Source organism: Amblyomma americanum, chromosome 5, assembly GCF_052857255.1.
Source record: "Amblyomma americanum isolate KBUSLIRL-KWMA chromosome 5, ASM5285725v1, whole genome shotgun sequence".
NCBI lineage: Eukaryota > Metazoa > Arthropoda > Arachnida > Ixodida > Ixodidae > Amblyomma > Amblyomma americanum.
Window position 1 is genome coordinate 69642097 of NC_135501.1, and position 21274 is coordinate 69663370.

Sequence of the window (21274 nt, forward strand, 5' to 3'; positions counted from 1 at the left end):
AGTTTTCTTCAGCTATGCCCGGTTGTGACTTCAGTACGTTGTACTAGCCATAGTTGTAGCCTAGTCAAGCCAGTTGTCGGCCTTTCTCGAGTTGCTTTTGTCAAGTGCTGTGGCATGTTGCAAGTTGCGCGTCCGCACCGTAAGTGTCGCCACGGTCGGAACGATTGCAGCGATCCTGGTATCTGGCGGCAAACGCGGCTGGAGTCAAGCCTAATAAAAAGTAAAATTTCTCGACCATAGTAGACAACACAAACATGCTTATGAATGAAAATATAACCAGTCGTAAGCATTAAAAATAGTATATCAAAGAAATAAATTGCGAAAATGACACAACGCGTCTGCGCCGCCAGCGCCGCCGCGGGCAACGCTGCAGCGCAGTGGCAGCAGACGACAGCGACCGGCGCAAGCATACCGAAACTGCTTTTGTCTCTTTTTCAGCTCTCTTGTTCTCGGCTATCTTCAGCTTTAGTAATATTCGTGATGTCTCATATTTTAGTTAAGTGGGCTTCATCTGAGCAGTGGGATGTGTATTCAAGTCGATGTATGGTCGACGTGGCCACTGCCACCTCGATTATAAAAGATCCGACGGTGGTAGAGGCCTTAGCTGGCAAAACGTTTAAAATAGTGTGGAAGGAGGGAGACGAGCCATGTGACGCATACGTGGTGGCTGCCGGTAAGTGATGGTGAAAATCACTGCACTTTATATTTTATCTGTCTTGTTACCAGTTCACGTACTTGAGCTATAAATCGGCGCTTCCTTCTGAGTCTGCTCTGCTGTCATAGAGACGCTAAGTGTGCATCCGCGAGCTTTCGTTATTTCGCTCAACTTTAGTGGGAACCACACGAGCGCGATTCACCGAGCGATGGCGGGACGAAACGCTTATCGCTTTGGGAACTTCCGGGCACTCTAGAATCCTAGGGCTGAGCGATAATGTGCGCGATGGCGATAAATCGGCGCGGGTCCCAGTCAAAAAAAACCATTGAGACCAATTGGGAATGCCAAATGGTTCCAGTTGGGGCCAAATGGTTCCAGTTGGGACCAAATGGAACCAGTTGGTCTGCCAATGGGTTCCAGCTGGAACCAATTGGGATGTAGTCACCCAATTGGTCAGACCAGTTGGGTAAACCAATTGGTTTACAAATCCCAACTGGGCATTCCAATTGGTTCCCACAATTCCAAATGGTTTTGCAACCTCCAATGGAGAATACAACTGGTTCCTACAATGCCAAATGGTTTCGATAATTCCAATTGGTTTTTCAGATTTCAGTTTACAAGACTTGAAATGGTGTCACCTTGCTCAATAGCGGGGTCGCCTCTATGTGGATATTATTGATCAGTTTGGGGAAAGTGATCAGGGAGCTATGCCAGATGAGTGTGTTGTAAAAATGTTCTTATATAACTTTCTCAGAATATGCTTACCTGCTTGAAATTTTCACAAAAGCATCTGAAAATCAGTTTGTGTATAAAAGTTTTAATCACACCGAAAACAAAATAGCCAATGCAAGCACATAATTTATTTGAAAATGTGCAGCAATAAGATGACACAAGAAAAATGAAGCAATATAATACAAGCAAGAAAATATGTACAATAACGAGACGAGCTTGCAATCTGTTCAAGAATGTGAGTGTCAACTCCTATAATGCATGCACCGAAGGGAGTGGTCATTACACAATACAAAGCAGAAATGCAAAGAGACTGCCATGGTAGCTCAGTGACTAGGCACCTGGATGCATGGCGTATCCTTACTGTTGTATCGTAGTAATGATAATTAGCAATGAAACAGTACACGTACCATACGGTCGAGCCGCTCTGTATTCCCCTACTTCGTCGTCCTCTCTCCCCCCATGCGCGCGAGTGCGTGCAGCGCACTTGCCACACTTCACCTTTATCACACTTACCAAGCCATAGAGTAGCCAAGATGAGCTTCCTCATTCTTATTTCATTCCCAGCCGCGACAGTCAAACGGTTTGATGGAGACCAAATACAAAGGATCAGAGCGCTGTGCATTGTGAGTGCACTCTAAAGCACCCCAGGAGGTCGAATATTCGCAGTTTCCTTCCAGTACTGCATCCGTCCAAGGAAATTTAAACCGTACATAGCACATTACATCTGTAAGTGCACAAAATGAGAAATAATTTTATTTTAGAACTGTGATGGAGCTATGTAAAATGGCATTGCAGAGCAATTCATCTGATACAGTCATACAATTGCCTCTGCCGAGTGGATTTGACGTGAAATAGTTGGCAGCTCAGTGGTTAAGACGCTCGACTATTTCGATGGAGCTGAAAGACAATGCACCCGTTGTGCTGTGCGATGTCAGCACACAGTAAACATCCCCATGTGGCTTAAATCCAACCGGAACCCCTCCACTACTCACCTCTCACACTCAGCTGCTTTGGAACATTAAAGCCCCACAAAACCAAGGCAACTCGCTCGGATGCTGACCCGAAAGACGCGGGTTCGATCCCGGCTGTGGCGGTCGAATTTCTATGGGGGCGAAATTCTAGAGGCCCGTGTGCTGTGCAACGTCAGTGAACATTAAAGAACCCCAGGCGGTCGAAATTTCTGGAGTCCTTCACTATGGCGTCCCTCATAGCCTAGGTGAGTCGCTTTGGGACGTTAAACCCCCATAAACCATGAACCAAAACTAAGGCAAGTCAACTGTGGCAGCCAATGGCAGGGAGGTCAACCAATAAGATTAGCAGTTTGTAAGGATAAGGTGATTGCAACTGGCATAGAACCAGGTAACTGAAAGTGAATGGGGAAGTATGACATTAAACCCCCATAAACCATGGACCAAAACTAAGGCAAGTCAACTGCGGCAGCCAATGGCAGGGAGGTCAACCAATAAGATTAGCAGTTTGTAAGGATAAGGTGGTTGTAACTGGCATAGAACCAGGTAACTGAATGTGAATGGAAAACTCCTTTAACAGGCCACAGAAAGGGGTGTTTGAGCTCGGCTTTAAAATGCTGGCACTATGCAGAGTACAGGCCACCAAGTGACCATGCCGAGTACGAGACCTCAAAAGCGAGCGGGAAATTTACAATACACTTTTAAAAATTCCCGCCTTTGCACCTCGCGGTGACACGCGGTGCCGGGTTTTCGCGCGAGAACCTGGCATACGATGTCACATGGTGCAAGTGACGTCAGCAGCCGGGGGTTATCATTGGTTCCCAGTGCCAAATTCTTTCAGACGTCAAGCGCCACCGCGGCCACTCTGTGTGTGTCACAGCCGACGGAGGTAGGGGCAGGGAAGAGTGGGTGAGGCCGGTGGAGGAGCACTGTCGTTTTGGCATGCGAGAGTAGAGGGAAAGGCACGAAGACATGGAAGTTCAAATTTTGTCTATATATAACTCAGCTTCCGCAAAACACATTAAAATAATTCTTGCTGGAGGATAATTATGAAGCGGTGCCTTTTAACATCCCAGGTGTATCGCAACTTTCAATTATTGAGAGCCCCTTTCTAGGTCCGTGTAACACAATGGGCAGAGGTGGACTGGCAAAGAATAAAATGCGTGAAACACCGGCTATTCTCTACAATTGAGTTCACAAGGTATATGCACAAAAACAAGAGCCCTAGCTCTACTACAGTATCTCTGGGCCAGAGTTGCTTTGGAACAGTAAACACCATGATTTTTAATTTTGCCAATACTGACATCACGGAGACGTTTTTCGAAAAATATGTACCAACTAGCCTGCAAGAGTGTTCTCGAACATAAAAGAACAATTGAATCAGACAAAACTGTGATTGTATTACTCTCTGCGTGTCTTGTGTGACCTCAATACTGTTAACTCTGATGTTACAGGTATTGTTGCATCACGGACACGTGAAGTAAGAAAAAAAATAGAATTGTGATTATTTGACAAACACAGGCAAATGGCATGTGGTGATTCATGTAAATTAATGTCTGACATCCCATCGGCCATGCTATGCTGAATACGCCGGTTCTAGTCCAATCACTGAGGAGCATTGGACTCAATTGGAATCAATACTTGAGGGAGGCTAGTGCCGGCTCTCTTGACACGCCACGGTGGCTCAGTGGTAATCGTGCTCGGCTGCTGACCAGAAAGACGCTGGTTTGATCGCGGCCGCGGTAGTTACATTTCGTTGAAGGCGAAATACTAGAGGCCCGTGTTCTGTGCGATGTCAGTGCACGTTAAAAAATCCCCGGTGGTCTCAATATCTGCACTACCAGAGCCCCCTACTACGGCATCTCTTATAGCCTGAGTTGCTTTCAGACAATAAACATAATAAACCAAACCAACCAACCACAAAAAGTAAACATAAAAGTTAAAATCAAGTGCTACCCCACTTAGAGATTCAAAGACCTCGGAACTGCTGAAACATATGTACTACCCAGGTCAACGAAGACACAAGTTTTTTCAATCTGTGTGATCGGCAACAATGTCAGCACACTTTCATGCCTTACAACTCTTAGCACATGACGCGAAATTAATGCACCGAACTTTTCAGGTATGCACTTCAGCAGCTGAATGACAGCAAATGTGCTTTCCCCACAGCAGAGAATATTCCTAAGGATGCCATATGATCCATTTGAAAGAAAAACAACTGAATTATTAGTTCTCCTTCCCAGAGCATAATTTGAGCTGGTAAAAATGCAGCCATTTCTATACATTCTTGCATACTGCACAGGACTTTCAGGCAGCATATGGATGTTTCTTATTTCACACTGCGGCTGCAAGAATGGTGTGCCCTTCCCAAAGAACCGTGCCTCACCGCGAATAGCAACACTATTTAGTGTCCTGGAGCCCGAACCTAGAGTGGCACTATAGGATGCAACTCTAATAGAAGTTGTTGCCTCGCTGAGCTTGTTAACCAAGCCATCCACTTGCAGAACTCTGCATACTTGTTGTGGGATGCCATTGGCAGCTTTGACTGCTTGCTTTAAGGTCCCATTACCAGACTCAAATGGGAAGGCTGAATGAGCCCACAGTGGCCCCCAATGGCGCACACTTTTTGTCAGGTGAAGGAGTTGGTGCATATTAAAGGTCATGCACTCCTTACCATACAAATGTTGTGCATAACCATGGAAGGTCACTAGGTATACTTCAGCAACGTTTAGGTCTGAGGAGGAAATTTTTTCTTGCACCAAGATTTGTATTGCCTCTACAAGATGTGCCCAGTGGTCTAAGTATTTTTTTTCCAATATGCCTTCAAGAACTGGTAAACTATAAAAAAGAATCCAATTTTCCCATTCTTTAGCCTTCCACCACCTTCTTTCACGTGTTGGCCTTGGAAACCTTCTCACTTCTTTTGGAGGTGCTACTGACTGAATCTTTTTATCAAGTTGTTGCTCTGAGCCTATATAATATGCATGAGCTGAGGGCTGAAGCCATAACTCTAAAAACTGTTTCCCCACCCCTAACAAAACACAATGCATGTAGTCAGGAACAAAGCTCCAGACTATATGAAAATGTTCCAGGTTGATGAGTGGGGAAACACTTTTTACTCCATTTACAGGCTTATTTTGAACGGCAGCCTCCATGTCATTGATCATCTGCTCCTCAGTCCGATCTGGGCACTCATTAACAACTGGATATTTTGTTGCCTTTCCAACTCTCTCGCCTCTCTGGAGACACCAGTTACAACCGAAATATCCATTGAACTGGGTTACTCCCTGCATTGGTGCTCTTGCCACGGCGTCAACTGAACAGCAAATGCAGAAAGCATGAAACACTTCTGCATAACCTTTGTATTTAAGTAAAAAGCCGTTCGTGGAAAGACTGTTCATATCTTGCACAAAAATATTTTGAAACATTTCCATGCACGGCTTATCCTTGCCAAACCATAGAGCAGCCAAGATGAGTTTCTTCATTCTTTCTGCTGCAGGGACCTCATTTACTATCAGCTGAATAGGCCAAATTGAAGTATTGCTTGATTTAAATAGAGGAGTACCGTCAGCATTTAGTGTAAAGCTGATCCTATGGCCAGCATCACAAGTAGCAGCAACAAAGTCACGGTACATAGCTCCATCACAAATGTCAGACAGCTCATCAGTGCACGGCAGAGGCTGCGTGAGATCAAGGAACTCGCATCCTGCTAAGACCTTTTGCAGCTGAGGAACAACGTCTAACATTACAAAAAAAGGTGCCTCAGACACTGACCACCACTTCTTGCATTTTGGGCAATTAAACTGCTTTTTTTTTTCAACCTCCCCCACATGTATAATGCACATCGGACAGTAATAATTAAACTTCAGTGTGTCTCCTTGCTGATTCAGTAGTTTTTTAAGCAAATACGGAGAAGTTGGTAATATCGGCTGGCTGAACATTAAATTAACTAATTCAACAAGGTTTACAAGCCCTGTTAGTGTCAGGTTATGCCGCTTGGAATATTTTAAAATTAAAAGCAATATGTCCCCTTTAGACAGTACTACTTTTTCAGTCACAGTGCTTTCAAAAAGGTCAAAAATTGAATTCTCTGTTCTGTCCTCCAAACTTGAGGTGCCAGGATCACAGCTCCCCACTTGATCTGGACTCCCAGGCCGGACCTCCTCCTCACTGAAAGGTTCCTAGAAATGCAAACAGAATATTTATCAGAGCACGAATAAATTTGTAGGAATTAGCAAATGTGCTGTGGGACGCTATGTTCTGCAAAACTTACCGAGAGCTGTTGCTGCCCGTGAACGGACGCCTGGTTATCTTCTGGGTCGCCTGTGAATTCCGGCGCCGACTGGTTCATGCTGCTGCACTGATGCACAGCACTCTGCACGTGAGATTTTCAGCAGTGGATGTACATTTCACATGAACTGTATTTTAGGCGCACCAACGCATTGCTCTTGCAGAAGGTAAAAACTTGCTTACCAGTGATTGCAACTGCTCATATGCCGGGCTTGCGCCGTCTTGCGATGCAGTCAAATTCGAAATGTCATCAGCTGCTGGGCAAGGTACGTTCTGCACACAAGAAACTGGCTGCTAAGCATAAAAAAAGAGTAATAAAGGGGCTCTAAACTTAATTTACTACCGCACATGTTGCAATAAATCAAGCTGCTTCCTGAATGCATGTTTAAACAGCGCGCCACTTACCTCAGCGTGCTCCCGAGATCTCTGGTTTCCCTCTTCTGACAAGCTTGTCTGTGGCAGACCTCTTGTGCCCTTTCTACTCTGTAATGAAGTTTTTTCCGTTTTCTTTTTCGGTTAGAGAAACTACGCAAGTTGAGCGCAGCACATATGCAGCTCGGAATGTCACTTACAGCGCCGGCGCTTTCGGGGTCACTTCTGTGCTGTCGCAGGGCCGTAGTCCTTGGCAAGCATTGCTGTGAGCTTTGGTGTAAATAAGTCTTATAGGGTCCTCGCACTCGCTTTTTAGAATGTTCCATTGGAATCAATGGCGTTTGCAACCCCGCAGGTGATTTCCCCCTCCTTAATTGTGAATCACTTGCAACCGATGCAAGCGGCTAGAGCCTACGGAGGAAGTTGTTGTTACCCTATCTAAAGATGGCACATACCCACACTGGGGGATCGGCCAAGAATCGGGTGGCTATTATTCACCAGAACGCAGTTAATAAAAAAGGAAAAGCACGTGGGAGCGCAACACCGGTGAATTCTTCGTCATGAACAGAAAAGGGATGAAAGCCGTCTTTGTTGTCGCTTCAGCTGGTAATAGGCCACAATGAGCATCGATAGATACGTATTCTACAAGCAGATATCAACCACAATGGTATCTACCTTGCATGCTTTTGCAGCTAGACAGGAAACTGTTTTAATACAATTTTATGATTAGGAAGGCAATTATTTTTGCATGCACACGACTCTGCTGAAAATCCAAAACAAGCCTCCATCAGGGAGCCAGTAGCCAGTAGGCCCAGTGGCGCTGTCACGCTTTCAACTGAACCGCTGAACCACGTGAAGGCCAGCTAAACACCGTGTTCGCGTTTTGAATCGTGGTTGTCTTGGTCGCCCTGCATTTCTGCAATATGCCTGCTTACGCGTACGTGCGGTACAAGGACAACAACAGCTTCGCTATTGTTCCTGTCACCGATGTGAGGGGTTTTCATCCCGCAAACAAAAATGACTTTTCAGCGCGGACGTACTTTGTGAAGTGGACGGACGCCGATGGCGAGAGCGATTATTACGCTTCAAGAATCCTAGTTCTTGGAGGTGAGTACAAATCTGGGTCCATGTAATGCCGGGAAATGAGTGCGCATGTGCGTACTACTGGGCATTGTGCTACTGGGCATTGTGCTGTAGAGCGGCACCGCGCGCACTGTGATGCGAATCTTGCGACTGATATTACTAGCTAGCCCTGATATGTAACCCTTATCTCCTGTTATTCGCCTTAATTATTTGATTTGCTATGTGAAATCCTGGATTCCTTTTAAACCATCAGTCGACATAACACGTGTAGAAAAAAATATAGTGCAGCCATGAGCGCTTTTACTGCTTATGTTTTTAAATCAATTTTTCGCACTTAATTTTGGTGGTAGCATTCTAGGGCTTAATGTGTTCAGAAACTTTGTGCTTGATATTTTTTATTTTATTTACATGTTAAATGTTCGTCATAGTTTTTTCTTGGTAGCAGTTTGGAAGTACATAGCTTAGTGTTCCGCAAGCATGTTTCTTTGATATGGGATTATAGTGCAGATGTAATAAATTAAACAATGGCAGTGTATTGTTTAAAAATCCTTGGTAATTATTTTCAGATTCTGAAAAGGAAATCCAAGCTACCCTAGAAAGTGGCCGGCTGCGTGTGCAGAAAAGCTTCGATTACAGCACCAGCGAGGACGAGCCTAATGAGGTACGTACAGTGCTCAGTGTAGTAGTGTGACGATCACACTCCTTGTTAAAACATACCAGATGTGTAGAAAGCAGTTGACTTTGTTTACAGATGGAGAAGGAAAGGAAAAAAAAGAGGACAATGCCAAAAAATGACCTCCTTGAAATGATCGAAAAGAAGAAAAGAAAAATAAATCAAGCAGCAAGAAGTGAGGAGACAGAAAAAATGCAAGGTAAACTGGAAAGAGCAGAAAAGGAATTGAAAAAAAAAGGAGGAAATGATAGCAAGCCTGAAAAGAACCATAGAAAAACAGGAAGAAAGAATACCCAAGTTATCGACCCTGAATGAGGGCCTTCAAGAAACGATTATAAAGATGAAAGATGTTGAAGGTATGTCACTCATTACTTATATTTGCAGGAGTAAATTTATTGCATTACTTCGAATGAAAGCACTTCTCAAACACCCTTTTCAAGTAGGATTGTTGTGTTCAACAAGACAGCTGCTTCTTTCAGCAAAAAACTTGACATAGGCAGAGAACCTGCTATAAAAAGACGCACCCATATCATCTGTGAGATGTTGCATATGAAACCGAAGCTTTACTATTTTTGCTGAAATTATGCATGCAAAATGCAATGCGATCACAATAAGGAATTAGCGAAGTGAAAGCAGTGTGAGTAAACATCTCGATTTACCTGTCCTGTTTAGGGCAGCAATGCATACCAGTAAAGCTCTTGCAGTACAGAAATCTTTGTTGTTGTCACATTTTGCTCATTTTGTGAATTTTTTTCATGCGTTTCTGAGCCAATTTGGCACCTCTTCTGAACGTTTCTTGTTAAAGCAGTATAGACATCTAATTTTGGTGGCATGTTTTCTTATCTACAGTGATGCGGAACACACTGCTCTGCATCAATCGCGACGTTGTACTCGCCTACAGCCACTAAATAATTTAGAATCGAATTTTTCTGTCGGGCTTTTTTTGTTTAAGTGTCAACAGCTGAACGATGGCTGTGACTCAAAGTGTGGTTATATGTCATGTGAGGCATGGAAAAACTAGAATATAATCACTGCCTCATCATCTTATTTCACTACAGTGCAGAAGCCAGCCTTCCTCAAGATCTGGAATGACAACGAATGTAGAAGCAGCGATTATATTGCAGTTTTTTCATGTCTCACGGGACCTATAACCACACTTTGATGTCACAGTCACCGCTTAGCTGTTGAAACTGAAACAGCATAAGAAAGAAATTCGGTTATAAATTATGTAGCAGTCGTATAATTCCACATGGTAATTCATTTATAATGATGCCTTATGCATTATTACAAAAAAAATGCATTCAATAGTTAGGTGTCTATACTCCTTTAATAAGCTGCTGCGTCTGTTGCACATATTTTTCACCTCCCTACAGCTCCTGTCTACCTGAAAGAATTCGTAACGCCGCCAAGGCCACAGCAGCACTCCACGGCAAGCAATTCTGGTGCTGTTCAAGCATGCTTAAAAAGCCCTGCTTCCCCGCCGCCAAGTACCTTGGACCACTCAGTTGCTCAGGAAGATCCCTTATCAGATAAGGTATGGGGACTTCAGCTAATACCTCACTTGGCAGCCTTATTAATCTTAGCTTCCTGACAAGACACACTGTCTAGATTTACAGTTTGCTGCAATTGTGAACATGAATTTTACATTTCAGCACCATTTGGCAACGAGCAAAAGCATTTAAATTGTTCTGCTTTTCTTATTGCGTTTTGTCTTGCACTGCCAATATCATAGCTTGTCACAAAGGGCAAGCAGGTTCCTATATATTTCATTTTACTGGTTCGCTTTGCAGTTTGACATTAAGTTAGGGTAAAAAAAATAACATTTCTGATGTCTTGCCTATGTGATGTCTCATTGTTAAGATTAGTGCATGTCTCTGTAATTGCTGTTTCATTGTGAAGGGAAAAAAAATTAGGAGGACGCTTAAGCTTAATTCGCATTAAGAGTAGACATGTTACCGCCTTCTCCTCATCAAGCTAAGCTTTTAAGGGTTTTGGTGCAATAGAGTTCTGCATGCAGAAATGAACCCCGTTTCTTTCACCATGAACGAGCGCCAGCAGCTGCACAAGGCCACAGCCCATGGAGCTGCTGGTATTTTTCGCGATCTGTTTGGAGCGATACTAGGTCACGGCAACGGTGGCGCGAGAATGGAACGAGCTGTATACATCATCGCATAAAAAATATCAGTGCAGCAAGATAGTTAGTGTTGGCCATATCAAGCTCTTCCCCATAAGCTTTTATTAGTGTGTCCCATAAACTAGCATTATTATTTGTTGTACGCCTGCAGTAAGGCGAGACCGCAGTCCACAAAGGGCAAGGTACCACTGGGAATTACAAATTTTTGCTTTTTTTCCCCATCTTGCTTCTGTGTATGAATGATGCAGTCATCTTTTACTTCTTGGTTTTCTTCAGATTGATCTTGGAAATGGACTTCTGATAAAGCGGACCACATGGAAAACAATAGAAGGCCGCACAAAAGATTCACTCTTTGTTAAGGACCTCCTTGTGGCAGTTTGGGACCCTGCAGTCCTATTGACCAAGTCTCTTGAAGGTAGGTATCAAGCTTCTTTGCATTCATTATTTATATACTAGGCGGTTTTGTCATGCATAAATGCTAAATATTGCAATATGTTCCCAGGGAAACATTGCCCCCGTCACCCTGGCCGCCAAAGAAAGGAACCACTGACTCCATGGAAGGTGGCCGTACTGAAAGGTACAGACGTCAACACAACAGCGATTTAACACATAACAGCAGTCACTAACACTTTGAATTGGGAACACAGGATTGCAGCATTAAGCTGTTAAACAGGGTGCATATCTTCCTACTGTTTGGCCTGGTTTTCACTGAAAAAGGTTACGGTGCTCATGTCCAGTACAGATTATACCAGTTCTAGCTATGCATGCAGAAAGTGTCAAGCAGTGGCGGTTTTAAATAAGCTTTGCAATGTTCAGTACCGCTCTTAGCTGAGACCAACTACCACAGTGGCTCAACAGTTTAAGCACTTGGCTGTACTGATCAGCTGTACCCAAGTGCAGAGGTTCTCAATCTTTTGAACCTGTGGGAACGCTAACGACTTGCAAAAGAATGCTAAGGCACCTCATGCACCTGCAGTCGTTCCTGCATAACATGGGTGTATAAAAGGGCTTGTAGTGTACAGATGCTCTAAAAATGCCAGAGTTCAATTAATAGTAACTATCTATACAATAGACGAGTGTATAACAAAATGCACTACCATTATATGGCAAAAATAAAGGGGGTAAGAAAAGTGGTAGATGATCCAGGCATGAATAAAGGTACGCGGGGGAACACCAAAAAGCACTTTGCAAAACTTCTGGGTTCTTTGGAACCCTCTTTGAGAGCAACTGCCTTTCGATGTAGGTGAAATGTTATGCTAGGGGATATCAGTGCATGTGAGAGAACCTCAGGCTGCCCAGGATAATCTGAAGCCCTCTATGGTTTCATAGCCAGTGTGCTACTGTAGGTCACGAATATTCTTCTGATACCATTTCATTGCGACAGTGTAGTTGGGTTCTCATATTTGCATTCATAATGACCAGACCTGTAGGCATATCTTATGAAATGAAAATATCAAAGTACTGATTGGCATTACAAGTTACAAATATTTGTGGATGGTGGTGTGGTGTGTGCATTGAGGCTTAAAACCTATTTTCATTGTTTTCGGTTCATAGATCGTTACAGAGAGCGCCTGCGTGCTCAGGGCTTTCCTGAAGGTCATCTTGAAAACGCTCTAAAGTCTTTCAACCGGTTCATAAGCGAGAAAATCTCCGATATTGAGAAGACTGCCAAGCGGTATGTATGACAAGTTTTTGCAGAGTTGCAGCTGTATGCATTTTGCACATACCCTTTGGTATTTTTCTATTGTCTATTCGTTGTTTGTTCTGTGTTGGTCGCTACGAATGGCCATTGCCCTTTCTGTGCTAAAAATATTGACGCCTGTTCTAACCGAATCGGTGTGTGCATTGGTGTGGAAACAGCTCTTTTTATATGGCATCTTCTCATTTCTTTTACATTAAATTTTTTATAGCATACATACATGCAAGGATGGCGTATAATTGCCGTAGTTTTATATGTCATAAATGATTGAGAATCCTTTGTTAAATCTCGGAGCGAATTTATTAATGGAATATATGTAAAAACTTATATTTCTCTTTTTTAGGTCTCAGAACAAGGCCAATGAGTGAGCTGAAGCATGTTGTTATATTCTTCTCAATAAACTTTTTAACACTGTTGCTCTCTTTGTATTCCTTTAAGTAGTGCATGTTCACTTCACACCGCTGCACGTTCTTGCAGATTCACACAAGAACCAATTGGAGTACCTGGCTGCATTTTGAATACGCCATAATGATAGCTCCAATGGGACCTAATTGGTTTCAGAACTGGTCGCAGTAAAACAAACAGACCTGTTGATTTTCGAACACCATTGGAACCAATTGGCATTCCATACCAATTGGAACCAGTTGGTCTGCTCGCCAATTGGAACCAGTTGATTTTTGGACACCATTGAACCAACTGGTTCCAAATGGTTTCTAGTCCAATTGGTTCCAACTGGTTCCAGTTGGTTTCTAGTCCAATTGGTTCCAATGGTGTCCAAAAATCAACTGGTTCCAATTGGTATTCCCAATGGTTTTTTTTGACTGGGGTGACAGCCGAACTTGTCGCTCATCGATGTCGTTTGGCCTTTCGCGCTTGAAATCGCGGACGTGTGGTTCAGCCTTTACGAAATGTGACTCCTTCCAGCTGGGCGAATATTGCGCACGGCGCTATATCGCCTGCTCGTGCGTGTGTACCCTGTGTACAGTATGGATCTTTTTCCCAAACATAAGCACCCTGCTTTCGTAATCTTCAGCCATGCGGAAGGTAACACTGCATGCCGAAGGTTGTACCCGTTGCCGTCAAGTGTTCATATACCCAGTAACGGTGTCTGCACGACCATGCCGTGCTGTACTTTGCGTAAAACAATTAGCCACCTCACAATGCGTCGGATTGCATCAAGTGAACAGTCATGTCGGCGAGTCAAAGCCAACATGACCGGGCTTCTATAGGTGCATTTCGTGGGTCTCAAAACCAAAAGTGGAGTCTGGAAGTGTGGCACTAGTACAAGTCGCCCAGCGCCTGCATTTGCTGGGCTCAGAGGCATGTGTATCCAATGTGCATCCAATGTGCATTATATCTGCAGGTGAGGCAGACAAAATGGAGCGGAAAAGGTCGAAGCTAGCGGCACGCGCAGTACGTGATGCTGTGGCAAAGGTAATGGCAGAACATTCAATCAATAATGGAGTGCAAACATCCTCAGCTTGCATACTGGCAATAGCAACTGTCGCCAGGTCCCCAGGCATCTGTTTGAATGACAGCTGCATGCCATTGCCTTTATACAATTCAGCAATTTTTTTCCAGAAAAAGCCATGCTGTGACCATTTATTGGAAGTGGAAGCGCTCAAACAAGAAAATGCAGAATTAAAAAAGCAGCTCCAGGAGCAAAAAGATCTAATTGGTACGTGCATTTTGATTAGTCATACACATCACCAGTGGCCGAAATACCTTCTTGTGCTGTCTTTATCACATTCTAATTCTATAGAAGTGTTTCACAATGAAAATCATAATATCCGAGTGTCTATCGCTTAAGCTGAAGCAGACGATTAACATTAATGGACCCTGAGAAGCGGCTAGTAATATAAAATGCAAGGTTTCGTAGCTGCCGCTTAAGCAGACAACTGAATGGGCACGTAGTAATGTGCGGTGTCGTGACCTGTATAGAAGTTTCAAAGCTGCCTATCATGGCATTAATAAAAGCTGTTTCTTCAGTAGTTGGTGCTCCAGTGCATCTTACTGCTCTTAAGCTTCTTAAACCGTCTTCTTCCAGACACTGCCAAAATGCTGAAAAGGCTGCAGCGGGCAGTCAATCAGCTTACATCAGCTGCTGACGGAGCAAAGCCTTCCGAACCTGAAAGGAACACGGTAAGAGTTGTACTCCAAAAACTTGCTCAGTGTATGGCGTGCAGCACTTGTCTATCAACTTCTCAGCACCAGTTTAATTATTGCCTAAACAAAGGGACCCACAAACTTTTGAAAAGTTGACTAAATAGTAAAGGGAAGTGTCCTACCATTGAGGACACAAATGGTCTGGGTTAACCGTGTGATTTTTGCATGTTTAGATTCACATGCACATAAATCGCCATTACTGGCAATCTGCATGTGGCGCAGCACTAAGCTGATTTTTTTCGGACCCTGCTTCTTTGATGCAGATAATGTGACATCACAACAACACAGGCTTCAAATTAGTTCCAAACTTCCAAATAAGAGAGAAATGTTACTTCGCTGCAAAAAGCTTGACTTATTAAGGCAAATATCGGCTGTCAGTTACCACAGTAGTGACATGCTGTCAGGTATCAGAGGAATCGGGCGTGCTAGGCAGTGTTGCATAGGTGTTGTCTTCATCAACATCTATGAAGCTTTGTGAAGAACTTAAGCTTGACGGCCTCTTTCGAGGTATAAAAACGTGCAAAAAGCTAACTTGGACATGTTTTTCTCTGTGACACCTCATAAACTGAACTGGCCCTTGAGGGTAATGATTTCTGAGAGGCATTTGGAAAAAGTTGCTCGGCGCTTTCTTGCAAGCTAAACTAAAACTACTAATCACTGACGACCGGTTTCTGGTAAAATCCTCAGATGTCATAGGAAAAAAAAAATTTGAAGTAACAATTCTAGCAGTGACTTTGCTGCGTGCTCAGTTGACATAAAAGATTTATACTATTCTATTCCGCAAGATGAGCTTACGATGTCTGCTGAAGAATTCATAGACAGGCACGGTGTTGTAGCATTTCGGAATGCCCGCAGGATGCCCACAGAACTTTTTTTGGAACTTTTAGCGTGTACCTTAGGTTGACCCACGTTGTCTCGGATGAAAAAGCATTAGCAGAAACATGGGCTTTTCATTGGGTCATGGATCGCACCTGTACTCAGTGATAGCACGGGTTACCCTTCGCACCTGCTGGTGTTCGTGGCCAAGCATATAAAGAAGCACCTGATGCGGGCAATGCCTGAGCAGCTAATTGAGCCGAAGGAAAAGGAAGAAAAGAGACCTGTAGTAACAATACCATACATTCATAACGTTTCCCATCGCATAAAAATAATAGATCGAAAAGTTGGCGTAAATGTCATGCTGACTGTCGCTAACAAACTGAAAAGTCTTTGAAGAGGAGTAAATGAAAACCCAACCAAAAGGAAACGGGGGTGCACTATAAAACATCAAAGCCCGTTTGTGGAATGCACCAAAGGTTAAAGTGCATTCATTGCCAGTGACCTATGGAACAGAATACATTGGGTAGACTGGCAGGCGCATGAATGAAAGGCTTTTGGAACACAAACAATTTTGAACAATCCAGCAGAAATCTAGGTATTCATTGTCGAGACTGCTCCTTGAAAACCTGCGCGCCTGAATTCAGAAAGTGTAAAGTATGGGTAAACAACAAGGAGCAGTTGGTTCATGAAATCATAGAGGCAGCTTCAATAATGAGGCCGCGCGATCATTGTACAAGCACACCATCCTTTGCGTTGACAAAGAATGATTTTGCTTTGTTACGCATTGATTCATATCTATGATGTGTGGCCATTATTTGTGCGGCCATTGTTGGGTCGCTTCAGCAATATGGGCGCGATACAGGTGTTGTGGTGGGGGTGTGGAAGGTGTAAAGTGGTGTTGCTTGAAAATTAAGTGAGTTGTAAGTTAGTGCTTGTCTTAAAGTGGTGTTGCTTGAAAATTAAGTGAGTTGTAAGTCAGCACTTGTCTCTTTTCTGTCCCACTTGTTCTGCACTGTCCGTCACAAATGAATAACCTACATGCCCAAGGTGCTGTCCTGGAGGAGGACATCGAGGCATGACTCCCTCCTTCACGCAACTGCGGGCCCGAACCTTTAGAGGGTGTTGGCCCGAAGCGCGCATTGGTGTCTCACATGATGTGCTCTTATGCGGTAGCCAGTCAAGTTACTTGTTTTGTGTTGCGCTCTTCGTCTGTTTCTACTCGCTCGCTCATTCACGGCGAAGGTGCAGTCTTTTTCGTTTGATGCCAACGGCTCGTTAAGGTAGATAAAAAGATGCTCGTCAAACTGACGGTTAGTTTTTACGGTGTGGGACAGAGCAGCCAGCTACGAGACACACAAGTTGTAGAGGAACAACACAGACTGACCCGGTAGAGAAGGAAAGCAGTGTTTACTGGCGTGTTGCTACCTTAATTGTCAACATAATAAGAAAAGTGTACCTCAAAAGGGTCACTTCCCCCCACAATACTCCCTGCCTCATCACTGTCCTGGAACTGAAATAAGCCATTTCAGGGTCTTAAGGTAGTTTTTGTCTTAGATTTTTTACGTTTTGTACTTTAGCTATGCAGTTATGGTTTGTGTACATACTCATGTGTTGTGTTCTTCGTTATTGCAGCACCGAGATATTGGGGGAGGGGTCATGGTCTCCGAAGCAACTTTGACCAGGCTTGAGGAGAGCTACCGAGATGCTCCTTGCAAGTTTGCAAGGGCATTAATAAGGGTGGTGTTTAGCGATGAAGAATTGCTAAACAAGACACTTTTCGGCCGGCAGGCAAACAGCCACAAGGAAAACCCCGTCAAACCTGCATTGGACCAAAAGAGAGTGTCGGCAGTCCTTGGTATGCCACCTTTTTATAACTAACATGCAGTAACCATTTAAGTGATTGTCATGTTGAAGAAAAACAAGTGGAGGAAAATTTGCACATAAGCAATAAAGCAAGGAAGAGTGAGGTTACTTAGGCTAAATTTTTACCTACAATCCTTTACGTTTTGTGACATTCTCTAGTAATAGGCGACTTCATTGATGAAATGTGAGCATTTGTTCGAGCATATACTATTTCAGGTTGAAAAACCAGCAATAGCATTTTTAGTTTACCTGCAAGAGTAGTAGCGGGAAGCTGATTGTTTGCCTTTGTGTGAAGCTTTTAAGAAGTTCTGTTATATCAGGCACAAAGCACTTTGTCCTTTGTTTTATGCAAACTTGCTTGATTTGTTCGCAGTATACCCTAATATAATGAATGCTTATGACAGAATATGTGGTTCCATCCTGATGACATTACAGCCCAGCGTCATGTAATCCATCTCATTCATTTGCTTCCTTCGACATACGTAACATACTCTGAATTCAAAAGTATGTTTAAACCCACTCTGGCAATAGTTTGTGTCAGCCTCAATCACTTTTGCTGCAAGAGGATTCACGGCTTTATGATATTTCCTGTTCTTAAACGCACCCTGTTCAGTGCTGCACCATTTGTTTTTATGTCCAAACAAAATTTTCAGGAATTTCAGCAGGAATTGCAGATACTATCATTGCACCTCTCAGTGGCATTCACTTAAATAGCAGGCATCACATGCTCAATAAACTATAGCTCAAGGCTAACTTTTTTAGATAATGATCCTTTGTAATTTATGATTTCAGGGCATGTGTAAATTTCACCTAAGCAATAGTAGTTCATCAGTATCTGAACGCATTTAATTTAGCAATTCAGAGCACACACTTTGAGGTTGTGTTGCTAAAGTCATCTGCACTGGTGACCAAGTTACCCCTCATTTTCTGTAGGAGGGACAGTGATTGGTGCACCATGCTTTCTGCCACACATTTTGAGTTTCCTATACCCTGAACGTAGTGCTGGCTATACAGAATCAGCTCTGAATAAAGGTGTCTTGCATATCAATGACTATAATTCTGCTGTTGCTGTATGCCCACATCGCACCTGAAAGCAATTAGCACACATTTGTAAACTGCCAAATCTTGTGCTGTGGTTTGCTGCATACATAAATTTTGGCTTTGTTGTTCAACTGCTGAGGCAGATGTTAATATCTGCAACAGCAGAGTTTTAGAAATTTTATTGAAAATAATAAAAGAAAATGATGGTGGTATAAGTGTAGTCTATGCCTCCAGGTTTCCTATTTGCAGCCTTTCGTATCTATTTTTTTTCCTTGCATTCTATGCCTTGCTTCCAAGCGCTATTACATACCCAGCTCAACTGTACCACTTTTTGCTCACATTGAGACATCATTTAGCTGGTTGCTTTTTTTGGTGCTGCATACAGCTCTTTCTCTCCCTAAATATTTTCTGACCAACTCTGTTATTGCATTTAAAGTCAGCACTCTCGCTCACTCTTTCTATAGTTTTATGCGCCTGGATGTTACTGCATCTTACTGGCTCATCATGGTTTATTGTTGCCATTACACTGCTGCATTCTTCACCTAATGTTTCACCTTGAGACAAGTGGATAGGCCTTATTATGGTGTATGCAGTGTTTTCCTGAGTGGTTGGACGTTCGCATTGATATTGTTCATTGCTACAAATGAAAGTGCTAAGGAGTTAGGAAAAAATCTTGCTGCTGTAAATCTTACATGCCTGCTTCTGGTGGGCATTACATTGCACTTGCCACAGGAGACTAAAAATAACCTAGCTGGATGCAACTAGGTTATTTTTTTATGCACAGGAAAGCTTCGGTGTGTGGCGCCACCTGCAATGTCTTGGGCCCTTTCACATGCATTGTTGCCGCCGCAGACTGAAGCTGAAGCCCTTATTCTTAGTGCAGAATCCCAGCGTGTAGTTACCCCAGTGTTGATGTCAGCAGCACTAGCAAGTCTTACCGCACTTACCAGCATTATATTGACTGCAATATGGCATAGTGGATTCCAGTTCATCTCAATTCTAATTCATCTTGGCTGACTGACCAAAATTCAGGAAATAGCTCAAGCAGCATCACCTGTCTGTTTTGCCAGTATATGGCAAGACATTGCTTCTCATATTGTTTCTGGGTTGTACTTTTTAAGATATGTCCCTAAATAATGTCTCTAACATTCATTTTCATTCTTTTACAGAGTACACATGCTGCAAGTTTAGGTGCTCGGATGTCAAATTGAAGAGAAGCCTTGGTTCCATGCTGCAGAAAATGGGCACCAAGAATGACACCTCTTCCAAGGAGTCAAGTGGCGAGCAGTAAGGATCCCTACTACTTCATCGTTCATTGTGCTGTGATGGGCATGCTGACAGAGTTAGTGGAAACAAAAATAAAACGCACAAATTAATCCCAAGCTTTTGATTTACGCACATAATTTGCGCACTTTTTATTCAGAAATTAGGGCTTCAAGAAGGGGGTGCACAAATTACGCGGGGATTTCGCGAGCGCGACTTAAAAAACACAAAGGTCACAACGCACAATATAGGTATAGTGTATTGCTGCATACACGTCAGCACCCGAACCCGCATCCCACGCTGGTTGCCCCCCGAAAAAAAGTTCATTCTAAATGAAAGGCCGCGCACCCCCTCTCCTTCATTTGCGGGATGGCATGAAGGTGCATGCACCAAGCTCAAAAGCTCAATATGATGCTAAAACAGTGTCATCACTTGCGGCCCAGCCAATTGTTCGGTAGTTCAGGATTCCGTAAGTTTTCTTTCGTAACTTCGTCCGGGAAAGCAGCCGCAAATCAATAATCACACCGTACTCAAGATGTACACCAAGCCGACAGTACCACGCGAGCGTCGACCAAACTGCTTGTCAGCGTCCTATCACTGCGCAGAGCGGCGAAGTGAGCGAGAGTAGCTACGTGCGCACAAGTTTGCGGACACAATGTTTGTCATCTATGGGCAAACTTGTGCGCGCGCGGTTATTCTCACTGGCTTCGCGCCATGATAAGGCGCTAACAAGCAGTTTGAAACGCCATATATTTGATATCCCATCCCAAGACACGACTGAACAACAAAACACAAGCCATCAGAGCCGCCAAGAAAAACCACAGTAGGTCGTGAGCCAAACAAACTGCGATGTCGGCTCTTCTATCAGCTGCCGATCCACCCTGGAAGCGCTGCCGGCCGTTCCGAGTGGCGATGTCGCTGGTGCCGCCGCAATTGTAACAGTGGCCCCCTACGCTACCATGAACGCCCAGTGCACAAAAGATTCAAAAAGCCTTCCGAACACGCGGAATAGCCGAATCAGGCGAATGCTGCTCGGTAGAGCCATAGGGTAAAGCCGGCGTGCATGATGGTGGTCTAGCGCAGCACGGTGCGTAAAATGTGCGAGTAAAAATTTTCTTTTTAAAACCAGGGTGATAAGTTAAGGGTGCACAAATTATGCGCATAAATACGGTAAGTCTGTTGAACAAGAAGGAATAATTTATACCCGTATCTGTTATCAGGTGCTGGTTACATGTGCAAAAAAAGCAGAAAAAAGATCACCGGAATGAGTTAGAGCTGATAAGGCGACATATTTGAATCTTCTGGCGGCGATGTTATGTTACAAGTGAGTTCGATGATCAGATGGTGACACAGACGGCTCTCACTCACGCAGGCTTCAGCACCAACCACAACCGTGCAAAATACTTTCCATATCTCTCTCCTCACTTTGTGCTTCCTTATCAGAAGGATTTCCGCACTGTGAAAAGACTGCAACCACACTTCGTGCAGTGCGCAGGCTAGTTGCCCTGTGTATTTA

At 43.7% G+C, this 21274-nt stretch overlaps 3 protein-coding genes across 4 annotated transcripts; 2 read left to right on the forward strand and 1 right to left on the reverse strand.

Annotated features, from left to right (window-relative positions):
* Positions 1–160: 160 nt before the first annotated feature.
* LOC144134775 (uncharacterized) lies at positions 161–20275 on the forward strand. Of its 2 annotated transcripts, XM_077667605.1 has the most exons (6): positions 161–673; positions 13970–14040; positions 14188–14284; positions 14654–14748; positions 17224–17446; positions 19665–20275. In XM_077667605.1, exons 1-6 carry the CDS (start codon positions 325–327, stop codon positions 19784–19786), a joined length of 957 nt encoding a protein of 318 aa, XP_077523731.1. In that variant the 5' UTR covers positions 161–324; the 3' UTR covers positions 19787–20275. The 2 variants fall into 2 exon arrangements, with proteins under 2 accessions (XP_077523731.1, XP_077523730.1); XM_077667604.1 differs by having other exon boundaries at positions 13970–14284.
* Positions 4306–7123, reverse strand: LOC144132521 (uncharacterized). The gene is made up of 4 exons (XM_077664993.1): positions 7051–7123; positions 6829–6918; positions 6629–6730; positions 4306–6536 (listed from the first exon to the last, which is right to left on the reverse strand). The coding sequence occupies exons 3-4, from the start codon at positions 6704–6706 to the stop codon at positions 4317–4319; spliced, it is 2298 nt and encodes a 765-aa protein (XP_077521119.1). The 5' UTR covers positions 6707–6730; positions 6829–6918; positions 7051–7123; the 3' UTR covers positions 4306–4316.
* LOC144133631 (uncharacterized) lies at positions 7936–12764 on the forward strand. The gene is made up of 7 exons (XM_077666808.1): positions 7936–8124; positions 8667–8761; positions 8852–9086; positions 10147–10307; positions 11184–11322; positions 11410–11484; positions 12462–12764. The coding sequence occupies exons 1-7, from the start codon at positions 7941–7943 to the stop codon at positions 12590–12592; spliced, it is 1020 nt and encodes a 339-aa protein (XP_077522934.1). The 5' UTR covers positions 7936–7940; the 3' UTR covers positions 12593–12764.
* Positions 20276–21274: the final 999 nt, after the last annotated feature.

What these genes read in the sequence shown, in the direction of transcription:
- LOC144134775 (XM_077667604.1), top strand. Translation starts at nt 325, where the DNA reads ATGACACAACGCGTCTGCGCCGCCAGCGCCGCCGCGGGCAACGCTGCA. An exon ending in GGAGCAAAAAGATCTAATTG is followed by an intron (nt 14,285 to 14,653) that starts GTACGTGCATTT and finishes GTCTTCTTCCAG; the next exon opens with ACACTGCCAAAATGCTGAAA. An exon ending in GAGAGTGTCGGCAGTCCTTG is followed by an intron (nt 17,447 to 19,664) that starts GTATGCCACCTT and finishes ATTCTTTTACAG; the next exon opens with AGTACACATGCTGCAAGTTT.
- LOC144132521 (XM_077664993.1), bottom strand. Translation starts at nt 6,706, where the DNA reads ATGAACCAGTCGGCGCCGGAATTCACAGGCGACCCAGAAGATAACCAG. An exon ending in ACGGGCAGCAACAGCTCTCG is followed by an intron (nt 6,537 to 6,628) that starts GTAAGTTTTGCA and finishes TTGCATTTCTAG; the next exon opens with GAACCTTTCAGTGAGGAGGA.
- LOC144133631 (XM_077666808.1), top strand. Translation starts at nt 7,941, where the DNA reads ATGCCTGCTTACGCGTACGTGCGGTACAAGGACAACAACAGCTTCGCT. An exon ending in AAGATCCCTTATCAGATAAG is followed by an intron (nt 10,308 to 11,183) that starts GTATGGGGACTT and finishes GGTTTTCTTCAG; the next exon opens with ATTGATCTTGGAAATGGACT. An exon ending in ATTGACCAAGTCTCTTGAAG is followed by an intron (nt 11,323 to 11,409) that starts GTAGGTATCAAG and finishes ATATGTTCCCAG; the next exon opens with GGAAACATTGCCCCCGTCAC.